Below are 12,977 nucleotides of genomic sequence, written 5' to 3'. Positions count from 1 at the left end.
GAACCGCCCCCTCGAAAATATAATAGCTTTAATGACTTAATGAAAACTACCAGACTGTGTTTGAAGAGTTTCTTTGGGGGATGACATTTACCTTCCTGACTCTTTTTATAAATTTTAATACTAGATTACTTAGAAATAAGTTTTATTGTAAAGGATATTGTTTTTTCTTTTATCCATGAAACCTGGCTTATTTATTTATTTATTTATTATGGATAACAATGCTTCAATTGTTATGGATCCTCTGCCCTTTCAGATTATAAAACTCTTTGGTGTTCTACAACAGATAAGAGAGGAGGTGGGCTTGCCATAGTTAGTTAATAAAGACTTTTTAAATATGTCTTTGATAGATTCAATATCCATTTCTGAGTTAGAAATGATGTCATTTAAATTTAAAGATTCTGCTCTTTCTGTCACTGCCGGATTTATTTTGATACACTGTTCACCTGGAAACTGGAAAGACGTTCAAAGTACATTTGCTGAATTTTTACTTCATCAGTTAGTTTTTCTAAATTCATTTATTTTACTTGGTGATAGTCTTTATCTAGAGAACAAGGAAAACCCTGAGGTATTAGAATTTTTTTATCAATTTCAAATTCTTTACCTTTATCATTACGTTCACCACAATCTACTCATGAGAAGAGTCATTTGCTAGATTTTTTTAGCAGGATTTTCAGACCTTTTATCTCACATGTGTATCTCGAACATAAACTGGACACCAGTTCCTTGGTCTGACCATTTCTTATCAGAATTTACTCTCACATTAATGTTTACCTGTAATTCTACTCAACCTGTTCCAAAACTGACCTGGAAAGAGAATTCCACAATTGGACTTCAAGGATATTGATCCTCTTACCTCATTCACTAAGTGGGATAAAGTTGCTACTAAAGTTGTTAAGTTAACGTCTCTGACATTAGGACTTAAACTTAACAGACACAAACACCTTGGTATACACTGGAACTCTTGGAGATACTGATACTGAAACATTCTTGTATTCCGCCACAGCCTTACAGTTCAGTACAGATCACAATAATCAAAGAGTTCATACAGACTTTTTTTAATCTAAAGATTAAAATCCATAAAAGCTTACAATATAGTATTCAACATGTCACACTCTCACAAATAAAATAACATCCTAAACAGATAGTAAATATTTATTTAAAAAATATGTTTTAACTGGTTTCTAAAAACCATATAATCCGGAATGATTTGAATATCAGCCGTAAGAGAAATCCAATCTTGAGCTGCTGGATATTGAAAAGTAGTTGTAAAAATTTTGTTTAGAACGGATACCTTGAGGATTAGGAAATTGCAAAAGTAAGGGATTCCTCAAGGAGATATTCCTAGACAGTGACAAAAAAAAATAAAATAAAATCCTTCATATACGTTGGAGCCTCACCATAAAACAATAGTGTATAATATAAAATAAACTGGAGCTTCAACCGGAAGCCATTGCAGCTTGATCAACAAAGGTGTGGCCCTATCAAACTTTTGTGCTGAAAGTATAAGGCAAGCATTTGTGTTTTGAATTGTCTGACTTTTCTTCAATAATGACTTGGAGCATCGCAAATAAACACCTGACCATTATGAAGGTTTTGTACAAATAATTTAAAGGCATCTTGATCAAAATAATTTCTTACCCTTCTCAACTTCTTCATCATATAAAAAGCCTTTTTTTTTTAACCAAAACTTGAACCTGCAAAGCTGGACTTAAAGTATTAGTCAAAATCACACCTAGAATTTTCAAACTAGATTCACATTTAAAATAGGGATTTGCCACTTTTAAAATATTAACATTACATATTTCAGAAGCTTGGCTAATCAAGAGAAATTTGGTTTTATCTTAAGCTTTTGCAAAATAAGAAGAAATCCATTCCTCCAAAAGACGAATACATTCTGCTATTGTATTTGGAATATCTAATTTGGAAGAAGAACTGTAATATCATCCGCATATATATAGAATTCGAACATTGAACATTGAAGGCTACAATGGTGAGCTCTGAGGGACCCCACAAATGGGATTCCAACAATCTGATTCCAAGTTTTGTGCTCTTATATGATCTATAGGTTAAAAATCCATTAAACCATCTCAACGCATTTTCCCGAAATTCCTATCCCACTAAAAATTGACATTTGGGTATGATCAGCTAAATCAAAAGCACAGGACAAGTCAAATTGCAATAAGACCACCCTGTGCTCCTTGCCAATTAGTATTCTGCCTTCTTTAATAATAGTACTTATAATTGTTTCTGTGCTATAAAATTGTCTAAATCCCGATTGTGCCCCATGCAAGATGTTATGTCTATCCAGATACCACTGTAATTGTTCTCTGACAATTCCGTCCAGCATTTAGGTGGTCAGGAGATCCCGATAAAAAGGTTAAATGGAAAGATTCTATAAAACATAAGTCAGTCAGTTATGCACCACAGGAAAAAATATTATGCCAATGAAAAGGATATGATGAGCAGAATCAAAAGAGACCTTTTGGACTATTTAAAACAGGTGTGGGCAACCACAGGTCTCAAGAGCAAAAACCCAGTTGGGTTTTCAAGATTTCCACAATGAATATACAGGGATCTATTTACATACAATGGAAGCAGTATATGCAAATCAATCTCCTGCATATTCATTGTGGAAATCTTGAAAACCCAATTGGGCTGTGGCCCTCAAGGACCATGGTTGCCCACCCTTGATTTAAAAACTTAACACACTTCTTTTTCTGAGTCTCATAATAACAATCTTTACCCTTTAGCAGAAAGTCTGGTTCATTATTTTTCAGATAATATAAATATTCCAAAGTAAGAAGCATTAGTTGATTCTCCTAAGACCAATGGTCATTTAACATTGGCCATATCTGTAGAAAGGTCATGGAATTCTTTTCTGGTAATGATTCAATTAAGGTTGTCATTTATAAGGAAGTTGTCTGTCTTTTCCTACATATTAGATAGATGTTTGTCTTATTTAATGACAGATCTTCATTTTCAAATTTTGAATTGGCTTACTCTTTTGAGCATGTTGGGGTCTGCACCCACGTTAACCAAACCCCAACTGATTATTGCTAGAACACCCATGTTCTTGCATTTGTTTCTTACACTAATAAAAACAAATAATACTTACATACACAGAAATTAAATAAAAAGAAAAGTTTATTCTGGAAATAAGTAAATAGTAGCTTGAGCAGAGGCTATAGCAAGTCTGAAATACAGCAAAAAAAATAATTAGAGAGACCATTTTGTCTCCAAGCCAGTTCTCTGCCTTAGGAACAAAAGTAGTCCTGCCATGCACAGATTTCCCTCATTTTTATACGATTGATTTAGCACCAGTTAGAAAATAACCCGGAAACTAATTATCATCTTAGCACATCCCACTAATTAATCATCTGCTTTCCTGTTCTAATATATCTGACTTCTATCCTATCAATTATCAGTTCATACCCTAATCTCTAAAATAGTAGTTACGCCTCCTGGGTCACAAGGACATGTTATCTTCACCCTCCATCTGGCTTCTGTGATTAATAAATATACCTTTTTGTCTGTTATCTCTTTAAAACATATAATAAAATTAGTAAACTGTTTGTATAACATCATGCCTTGTGTCACCACCCTTACATGGACCCCATCAGCAAAAAAATACATGAATGCACAGCTTCCTTTCACATCCTGTTTGTTCTTCTCTTTCCCAGATCTTAAACTTCCTCCCTAGCTCCAACTGCATGCCCATCTTCCAATTTCCCCTCTTCACTGTCTAGCTATAATGTGGATTCAAACTGTATGAAACACAGGAAATCTTGACCCAAGAATTAATATACATCTAAATACCCATTAAAGTTATCTTAATTACATTGGACCATTCTATATACATGTACTTATCTTCTAACAGCTTGTAACAAAGTTCACAGTCAGTAAATTCTTAAGCTGTCTTGTACAGTATCTTGCCCTAAACATGACCTTAACATTGGTCAGCAAAAATACAGACAAAACAGGGGGGGGGGGGGGGGGGGGTTCCATTCTCATTACGCACTCTCTCCACAAGATCTTGTATAATTGTCTCTTGCCCACACACATCTGTCTCAGTAAAAAGGTCTATTTCCCCTTCTCCCATGACTTGCCCAGCAAATCACACTAAATGCGTAAACTTTGGTCCTGGGGAACTGAGGAACTGAGTTCGATTCCCGGCACAGGCAGCTCCTTGTGACTCTGGGCAAGTCACTTAACCCTCCATTGCCCACCGCATTGAGCCTGCCATGAGTGGGAAAGCGCGGGGTACAAATAAAATTAAAAAAAAAACTAAAACATGTTTTTGGGTCCAGTCTAGTTAGGAGTGTGGGTGTCACATTGCTGCTGTTTCACAATTTCAAAAGGCCACCGCCACCTTGCAGCCTGATCTAGTTAGCAAGGATTGAAAACAGCACACAGAATAATTAGGGGGGGATGAAATCTTACAGGTAACCGTTGTTTTTATTATTGATCACAGGTTTTCTGCTCTTGATGTTAAGTTTTATTCTTATGTAGAACTGTACCAAATAGCATATTTTACTATTCGGCTGAATACAAATAATAAAAAATATTTATTCGTCTGAATAAGAATAATGGGCATTGAGCTTTAACATAACAAACAACAAAAGAAGCAATGTGAAATCAGAGATCAAGTGATTATTTCAGTATTCAGGATTTAGCACAGTAGAGCCCCAGATTATTCATATTCAAATTTAAATCACTGTTCAACCGAATAAGAATAATATATTCAGGGCACTCTTCAGGGCAGAATCGAATACAAATATTTAGTACAGCTCTATTTGTGTGCAGACGATATGTTTCTTTTAGTCCCTGTGGATACTAATTTGACTGTTACCTTCTCCAGAGTAACTGATAGCATCTCTGTAATTGAATATTATAGCAGAGTCATGTGTATAAACTCAAAGATAAAACAAGTATTTATTTATTAGGATTTATTTACCACCTTTTTGAAGGAATTCACTCAAGTTGGTGTACAGTAAGAATAGATCAAACATGAGCAACAGGCAATTAGAGCAGTAAAAATATTCGAACAACAATACAAAGTATGGCATGGTATATTACTTGCAATGACAACACAGTATGTACTAGAACATTATAATTGGTAGTGAAGGGTAAGGCAAAGTTGTAACATATAGATGAGTAAGAAAGTAAGGTGATTGATTTGAAGAAAGTTGCACGTGAGGTCAGAGAGATGGTTAAATATTATCTCAGCTGGGGTAGGAGTGGATAAACATGTCCCGCTGCAGTATGTGCAGCCCGAGTCAATCCTTGTGTGTTTGAGTGAGTTAGTTACTTCTTCCATTAAAGGCTTGGTTGAAGAGCCAAGTTTTCACCTGCTTGCTGAAGTAGAGGTAGTCTTGTGTTAAGTGGAGCCTTTCAGGCAATGCATTCCAGAGTGTGGGCGCTACTCCGGAGAAGGCTCGCTTGCGGGTATCACATTGTGTAATGTCTTTTGGAGAGGGTGTAGTTAGTGAAAGTCCTTGGGAGGACCTTAGTGTCCTTGGCGGTGTGTGGAGGATCATCCTATTCTTCAGATACTCGGGGCCATTTCCTTTCAGGGCCTTGAAGATCAGACATAGACATATGATCTCAAAGGGAATGAAAGGGAGATTAGATGGCATGGATAGGCAGACTGCATAGGCCATATGGATTTTATCTGCCTTCATTTTTCTATATTTCTAAATTACTTTGGTTGAGATATTTTGAGAAGTCCATTCCAGAAGAGTTAGTTTTGTCTGATGGTTTATCATTTGAAGTTGAACGAATTTCTAAAGGTTTGGGAGTCCTCTTAGATACAACATTGTCCTTCGAACCACAGTTTGTTTATTTATTTATTTGTTTGTTTGTTTGTTACATTTGTATCCCACATTTTCCCACCTATTTGCAGGCTCAATGTGGCTTACATAGTACAGTAAAGGCGTTCGCCAATTCCGGTATGAACAAATACAGTAATGTGGTAGAATAAGGTTCGTGTGTACAGACACATTAGGGAATCGTAGAGACGAAGAGTTATTATATGTCCATTATGAGCTTTGGTTTACTTGTGTTGCAGGGTACAGGCATTTAAGTTGGGTCGGTAGGGTATGCCTTTTTGAACAGGTTAGTTTTTAATGATTTCCGGAAGTTTAGGTGATCATAAGTTGTTTTCACGACTTTTGGTAATGCATTCCATAGTTGAGTGCTTACGTAGGAAAAGCTGGATGCATAGGTTGATTTGTATTTGAGTCCTTTGCAGCTTGGGTAGTGGAGATTTAGGTATGTTCGTGTTGATGCTGTTGTGTTTCTGGTTGGTAGGTCTATGAGGTCTGTTATGTATCCCGGGGCTTCGCCGTAGATAATTTTATGAACCATGGTGCAGATTTTGAAAGCAATACGTTCTTTGATTGGGAGCCAGTGCAGTTTTTCTCGGGGGGGGGGGGGGGGGGGTTTGGTGCTTTCGAATCGTGTTTTTCCAAATATAAGCCTGGCTGCCGTGTTTTGAGCGGTCTGAAGTTTCTTTATAATTTGTTCTTTGCACCCCGCATAAATTCCGTTGCAGTAGTCTACATGGCTTAGTACCATTGATCAAGTTGCGAAATGTTTCCCTCGGGAAGAATGGTTTCACGCGTTTGAGTTTCCACATTGAGTGGAACATTTTCTTTGTTGTAGATTTCACTTGGTTCTCTAGTATGAGGTTACGGTCGATTGTATTGTGACCACTTTTTTAAAATTATGTCAACTGCGTACTATTCGTTCTTTGTTTACTGAAGACCATCTTCAATTATTGGCCCCTAGGCTATGGCCTTATCACACCTAGACTATTGTAACAGCTTGTATTCAGCTGTTGTGGTTAAACTTTGGACTGAGTTTCAGAGGTTACGAAATACTGCAGCAAAATTAATTCTTCATTTAAAAAAAATTGATAGAACTATGTGTGCTTTAATTCATTTACACTAGTTGCATGCTTGCATTAGTTTCAAATTAACTTGTATGATCTATAAAAAGTTTTGAAGGAACCAGTCAGGAAACTAAAATAAACTGATTAAATATTCCAAACGGCAGGATTCAGCTAGTAAAGATGATCCTCTTGGCTAAGTGGCTGTATCCCTTTCAGCATCTTCCGTTATTGTTAAAATACAAGGACGACCATACCTAGAATAGACATGTCAGTTGCTTTTTTTTTGGTTTTTTTTTTGTGGGGTGGGCAGAAACAGAGGATGGCTTTTAAATATTTACAGCTAGGGAAGGGAGATGGTGGCCTAGGACTCATAGAGACCTGCAAGCCTATGCCATTGCCAGTCAGCTAAGCTATGTTCATTACTGGCTCTCTGGAACATGATCTTTTTTGTGATATTTCTTTGGAGAGCTGCTTCAGTGGTCATTTAGCCCCTTCTTACTTGATTCTTGCAGGGGCACGTAAGCTTGGTAATTCTGTGCTCCACCATACGATGCGACATGCATTGAGCGCTTTTAGAAAGTTTTATGGGCTTTATCCCATTGCTCTTGATACCTTCCTGTTGTGGGTAATGGAGATTTTGAACCCGGACTGACCAACAAGGTCTTTGAAAGGTGAGCACTTAAAGAATTAACTAAAGTTTCTGATATCTTGGACAATGATGAACCCACCTTGTTGTCTGATGAAGTGTTGAAAGAAACCTATGATATCCACTCTACTCATTGGTATCAATATACGCAGTTGCGCCACCATGTACATAGTCTGATAACAGTTAACAGGAAGGATTTTGAGGAAAATCCCTTTGAGTGTTGGCCCTTGCTTGCAGTAGCAAAAGGTCTTGAGGGTTTTTATTCTGGGAGTTTGAAGAAAGTTCTGGGGACCCATCCATACGAGCAGGTAGTGAGCAAATGGTCCAGAGATTTTGGAGATTATTCCTGGACCATCTATTGTTTAGTTTGAAGAACGGCCCCTGTTGGCTAGAAAGTGCTAAATATTGGGAATTGCATTAAAAGTTTTTACTGCGTATGCATATCCATCCCCATAGAGGAAAAGATGTGGGTTACTCAACTATGGGGACTTATTTAAAATGTTCTGCACCAAATGCCTCCTATAAACATTGTGTATGGCAGTGTCCTCAGATACAGAGTTTTTGGACGGCTTTTTGGACTCACTTGAGTACTATGTTTGGCAGTTGCTGGCCAGTGCTCCCCCATAGATCTCTCCTGGATTTGATGGATGGCATTGTGGAGGTCGTAGCATTTTCAGTGCTCCTTTTGCATAAAGCCTGTTTGATAGCAAAACATTGTATATTGTTACAATGGATCAATACAGCCCCACCCACTGTGTCTCAGTGGCGCAGTCAGATATTTGATCTGCTTTGGATGGAGAAGATGACCACAGTCCTTTGGGGACAGGCTGCGAAGAAAATTTTTTTGAAGATATGGAATCTCTATTTTGCGACCTTATCGTTGAGAGTCCGTCCTTTCATCTTAAATGGTTTAGATGTGTCATAGCTGCAGGCCATGGGCGAAGTTGCTTTCTTACTGGTTGGGAGCACAAGGGTTTGAGGAACTGATAGAATGTTGAGTGATCATGACTGGGACTTATGCTATTTCTTGATGTGTATTTTCATGCACTCTTTGTGTAGGATCAGGTGGTGTATGTGTGTGATGGTGGGGGAGGATGAAATAGAGAAATTGGTCTTTCTGGTCATCATTTGTTTGTTGTTGTGCTTATGTACTAATTGAGTATTTGGCTTGGATTGGCCGCTGTCTTGGACAGGATGCTGGGCTCGATGGACCCTTGGTCTTTTCCCAGTGTGGCATTACTTATGTACTTATGAGTATTTGCTACCTTGTACATTGAAATGGTTGTTGAGTACTGAATAAAAAATATTTAAACATAAATATTTCGAACGGCGTCAGAACATCTAGAAGATTCTAGGGAATTCAATGTATCAGGCCATTTATGTCTGGTCCTCTTTACCAAAAGAATTAAGAACATTGAATTCATATCTTTTTTTTGCATATGTTTAAACATAGTAACATAGTATATGATGGCAGATAAAGATTCACATGGTCCATTTAGTCTGCCCAGTAAAAGCCTATTTGTTTAAGAAATATTTAATATAAATTTTCTTTTTTTTTTATTCTTGTTATCTGCTTTGAACCATATAGGGAGTTGGCAGAATACAAATGACATATTACATCACATCTATGTTGTGCATATTCATTGTGGATATCCTGAAAACCTGACTGTATCTTGCCAATGTGAATCAATATCCACAACTCACAAGTAATTCTATCTCTTTATTATCAAAGGGACAAAGAGGAAAAGACTTCAGATACCCAGTAACCACTATCTTGATTTTGAATAGTGGACCGCGCTGCTCAGCATTTACTTATGAAATTAGACGTTTTCTTTTGTAGACATGCTGGTGAGCATCGTCATAAGTCAAAAACCTCACCCTTTATCTTCTTTTGTTTAAATTCTTTTCGTATTTTATTTTATAGTATATTAAATTTTTTGATAGAAATAAACAGCTGCTGCTGTTGCACTCGAACTAGTGGGTACGCCTGACAGCGAGCTCCTGTTTCGCTGATGCTTCATAAGGAGCAGGACCCTTAGTTTCTTACAACACCCTGATACTGTCTCGGCTTCTACTTTGTATGAAATTGCCAATGTGAAGCAATTTCCAGTCTTTGCAGTTAACCCACATCAAAAGAAGAAACAGTGAAATGGGAATATTCTGTCACAGTGCTACTCAACCCAGTACTTGTGGCACAACCAGACAAAGTGAATCACATCTGAAGCATTTCATGGAAAAAAAATTAGTGACCATCCATATATCTGTGTCTGGCTACATTGCACCTCCTAACCCATATAATATACCAGACACTCAACTACTTTGACTACATCAAATTGTTCAATTTGCTACTCATTGTGCAGATTTTTGTTTCATTTCCTTTTCTATCTGTTTGTTGCTTACAAATGTTTATGTTTAAATACATTTGATAGACCGATTTCTATTCCTTGGTCTGATCATTTGTACATTTTGTTAACTAATGTGCAGATAGTAGGGGAAGGGAATTTTTTCCTATTGACATTAGAGGCCGACCAAAACTGCTTTTCTCAGTTTTGACCAAAACTGAAACAGTGGCGTAGCCAGACCTGATATTGGCAGTGGGCCCAGAGTTAACCTGGATTGCCCCCCCCCCCCCCCCCCCAGTAGATATATAAAATACAGGTGTTTTTTAAAATTTCCCCTCAGCCCCCCCCCCCCCCCCCCCCCCCCCCCCACCTCTTCCTCTCTCTCCCCAATCCTCCACCTGCGGACTGGCAACTCCCCCCCCCCTTTCTCTTTCTCTCTCTGACATCCCCCCCCCAAAGTGTACCTTAGAGGCATCCCTGGTGGCCACAGTGGTTCATTGCCCCACAAGCTTTCCTCAGCCCCATTGTCATCACTTCCTGTTTTCTCACTAGCAGGAAACAGATGAGAACTGCCTTATTTTAACCTGTAAGATTTCTATCCTGAGCCAAAAACCAAAAAGGACAAAAATCCAAACACCTTTCACAAGATAAGGCTGAGATCAGTGAACTGTATTTAATAATGTTAGTGTTTGTAAGGGATGAGGAATAGGACTGAGCCACAGTAAACTATATACACTACCTGTTGGGTCCCTCTACTCTGAGCTAGAGAGACTGCTGTCATACCAATGCTCAGAAAAAATGAACAAACAGGAATTTTTCTTTCTTTGAAACAAAATACCCTTAATAATCACACAGATGAGGACCATGAAGCATGTTCTGTAAGTCTGAGAGGTTTCTTGCAAGCTGTACTACTACTTTCCCCCTCTAATTGGTGATAGAATCCACTGAGTCAATAATCCATGACAGAAGGGAAGCAAAGAGAAGGTGATGGGATGCAAGATTCTTAGTTATGCTATTCTTTTCTTTTTCCCTTTGACCTGAAAATAGAACCTGGCTTTCTGTTCTCCCTAGGTCTGCCATCACAATGAAACATTCCTCTGAGCAGAACAGCTCCTCTGATGTCCGCTTCTACCTCATGGTGTATGGCAGCATCGCTGTGGCTAACTCACTGTTCACTGCCCTACGTGCATTCCTTTTTGCCCGTGGAACCATCCGTGCTGCCAGTGTTCTTCACAACAAGCTGCTAAAGAGAGTGCTGAAGGTAGGTGGGGGCATGCTCCGAGCTGAGGAATGTGGTTAAAGATATTCTGATGAGGGATATACACTTAGCATAGATGCTCAGTGGATCCCATTGCGCTGGTAGACATCATAATAACCATCCTCAGGGCAATAGACTGCAGTGTGATAGCCAACTCTGAGCAAAAGAAATTTAGAAAATACATGAACCAACAGATTTAGAGGGAAGATCAGTGAGACCCCACTATAACTATAAAATATATCATAGACAAGTGCATAAGAACTGCCATACTGGAGTTATACCTAAGGTCAATCTAGGTCACAAGCATCTGATAGGATCCCAAAAAGTAGCAAGGTTCCATGCTACTTACACCCAGGGAAAAGCAGTAGCTTTCCTCAAGTCTACCCTAACAGTTTATGGTCTTTCTCCCATGAACTTATCCAAACCTTTTTTTCATTGTGTGTTTCTCCTTTTTTGCAAATCTGTTTATTAATCAAAAGAGCACAGACTAACAGAACCAGAACAATTGCCATTTCAAAAGAAGGTTTGGATGGTAATGGTACATCCTTATGGTTCACAACAGATTAGTCCAGGACTTATAGGTTATGTCCATTGACCAGCGGATGGAGACATAGAAAAAAAAGTGGTTCTTTGTGATTCACCTCCATAGAACCTTGGTATTTCTCTGTCTCCAGTGGAATGGTGATGGTGTACCGTGGCGCTCCTTGGATTTCCAGCTCTTAAGCTGGTTTATTCCAGTTTTTTGGAGCTGGAAATCTTAATTTATGAGTGTAAGAGGGTTATCTGAAGTTTGAGGGAAATACTTGGTGTTTCAAAGTCACTTTCCTGACCTCCCCCTCTTCTAGAATGAACTCTTGGGGTTGCAGAATCTCAGTTCAGCTATACTGAGGATTTCTCCTGGTGAGAAACTCAGGCCACATACCAGTCAAGTTTGGGGTATTTTTTTTTTTTTTTTTTTACTAATGAAGGGTAACACTCGTGGTGGGTACTGAGTCCCTCTCCTTCCCTACTGCTGCCTGAGGTACTCCAGTCTGTTTCAAAACAGCAAGTATTTATACAGACTTTTATAATTGTGTGGGTAGTATTGTCTTTACCTTGCTTTATGGAGTAGTTCTTCTCTCTTCACTACAGTAAACCTTTCTGTGGTGAATTTATCTTTCTAGAAATTGTTTCTGGGACTTTATAATTGGGGTTTGCCAGTTGCTATTTTTTTTTTCTCAGCACAGTGCCAGAATCGGTGTTCAGGGCCAGCTCAAGGAATAGTGACGCCTTGAGCAAACTTGCTTTGGCAGTGCTCTCCTCCATCGCAATGCTTCTGGCATCCCCTCCTTCCCATAGGTTAGGCATCTCTCCCCCCCCCCCCCCCTCACCAGTCCATTCTCTCTTTCCCCCTCCTTTGTCCTCCTCCCCATGGGTCCGGCACTTCTCTCTCACCTCTCTCACACCCCCACAGCCCGTAAAGGTTACATCCGTCACCCAGCACAGCAGCATGACATGCCGCCTTCGGCGCCAACTCCCTGTGCTATCTCCTGCCCACAGAAAATTGCATCAGAAGAGGCAGGACGTGGCAAAGGGAAGACCCAGGGGGTGAGGGAGCAGTGCTGGATCTGTGGAGGAGGAGGAAGACTGGGAGAGGGGGGGTAAGAAAAGGCTTAATCTCTAGACCAGGTGAGGTCAGACACTGGGTATTTTGGTGCCCCCTGGGCCAATGGTTAAGCTGGCCCTGGCGGTGTTTTCTTTCTTCAATTCCTGCCAGAAGCAGGCTTCTGAACCGCCATGTTTTCGGAAGGTCAATTTTCCTCTGTTTCTTTCTCCCCACAGGGAATAAATCTCTTTGCA

The 12,977-nt window shown here is 39.1% G+C and overlaps 1 protein-coding gene across 1 annotated transcript in view; it reads left to right on the top strand.

Annotated features, from left to right (window-relative positions):
• Window positions 1-12,977, top strand: part of LOC115465420 (multidrug resistance-associated protein 7-like) — a 181,945-nt gene that overhangs the window by 109,910 nt on the left and 59,058 nt on the right. Inside the window, 1 exon segment of the mRNA XM_030195872.1 lies at window positions 10,952-11,141. Coding sequence (XP_030051732.1) covers window positions 10,952-11,141 — 190 coding nt within the window.

The sequence above is a fragment of the Microcaecilia unicolor genome, chromosome 3, assembly GCF_901765095.1.
Source record: "Microcaecilia unicolor chromosome 3, aMicUni1.1, whole genome shotgun sequence".
Classification (NCBI taxonomy): Eukaryota; Metazoa; Chordata; class Amphibia; order Gymnophiona; family Siphonopidae; genus Microcaecilia; species Microcaecilia unicolor.
Note: the sequence above shows the minus strand (reverse complement) of the source record. Positions and strands in the feature narration are given on the sequence as shown.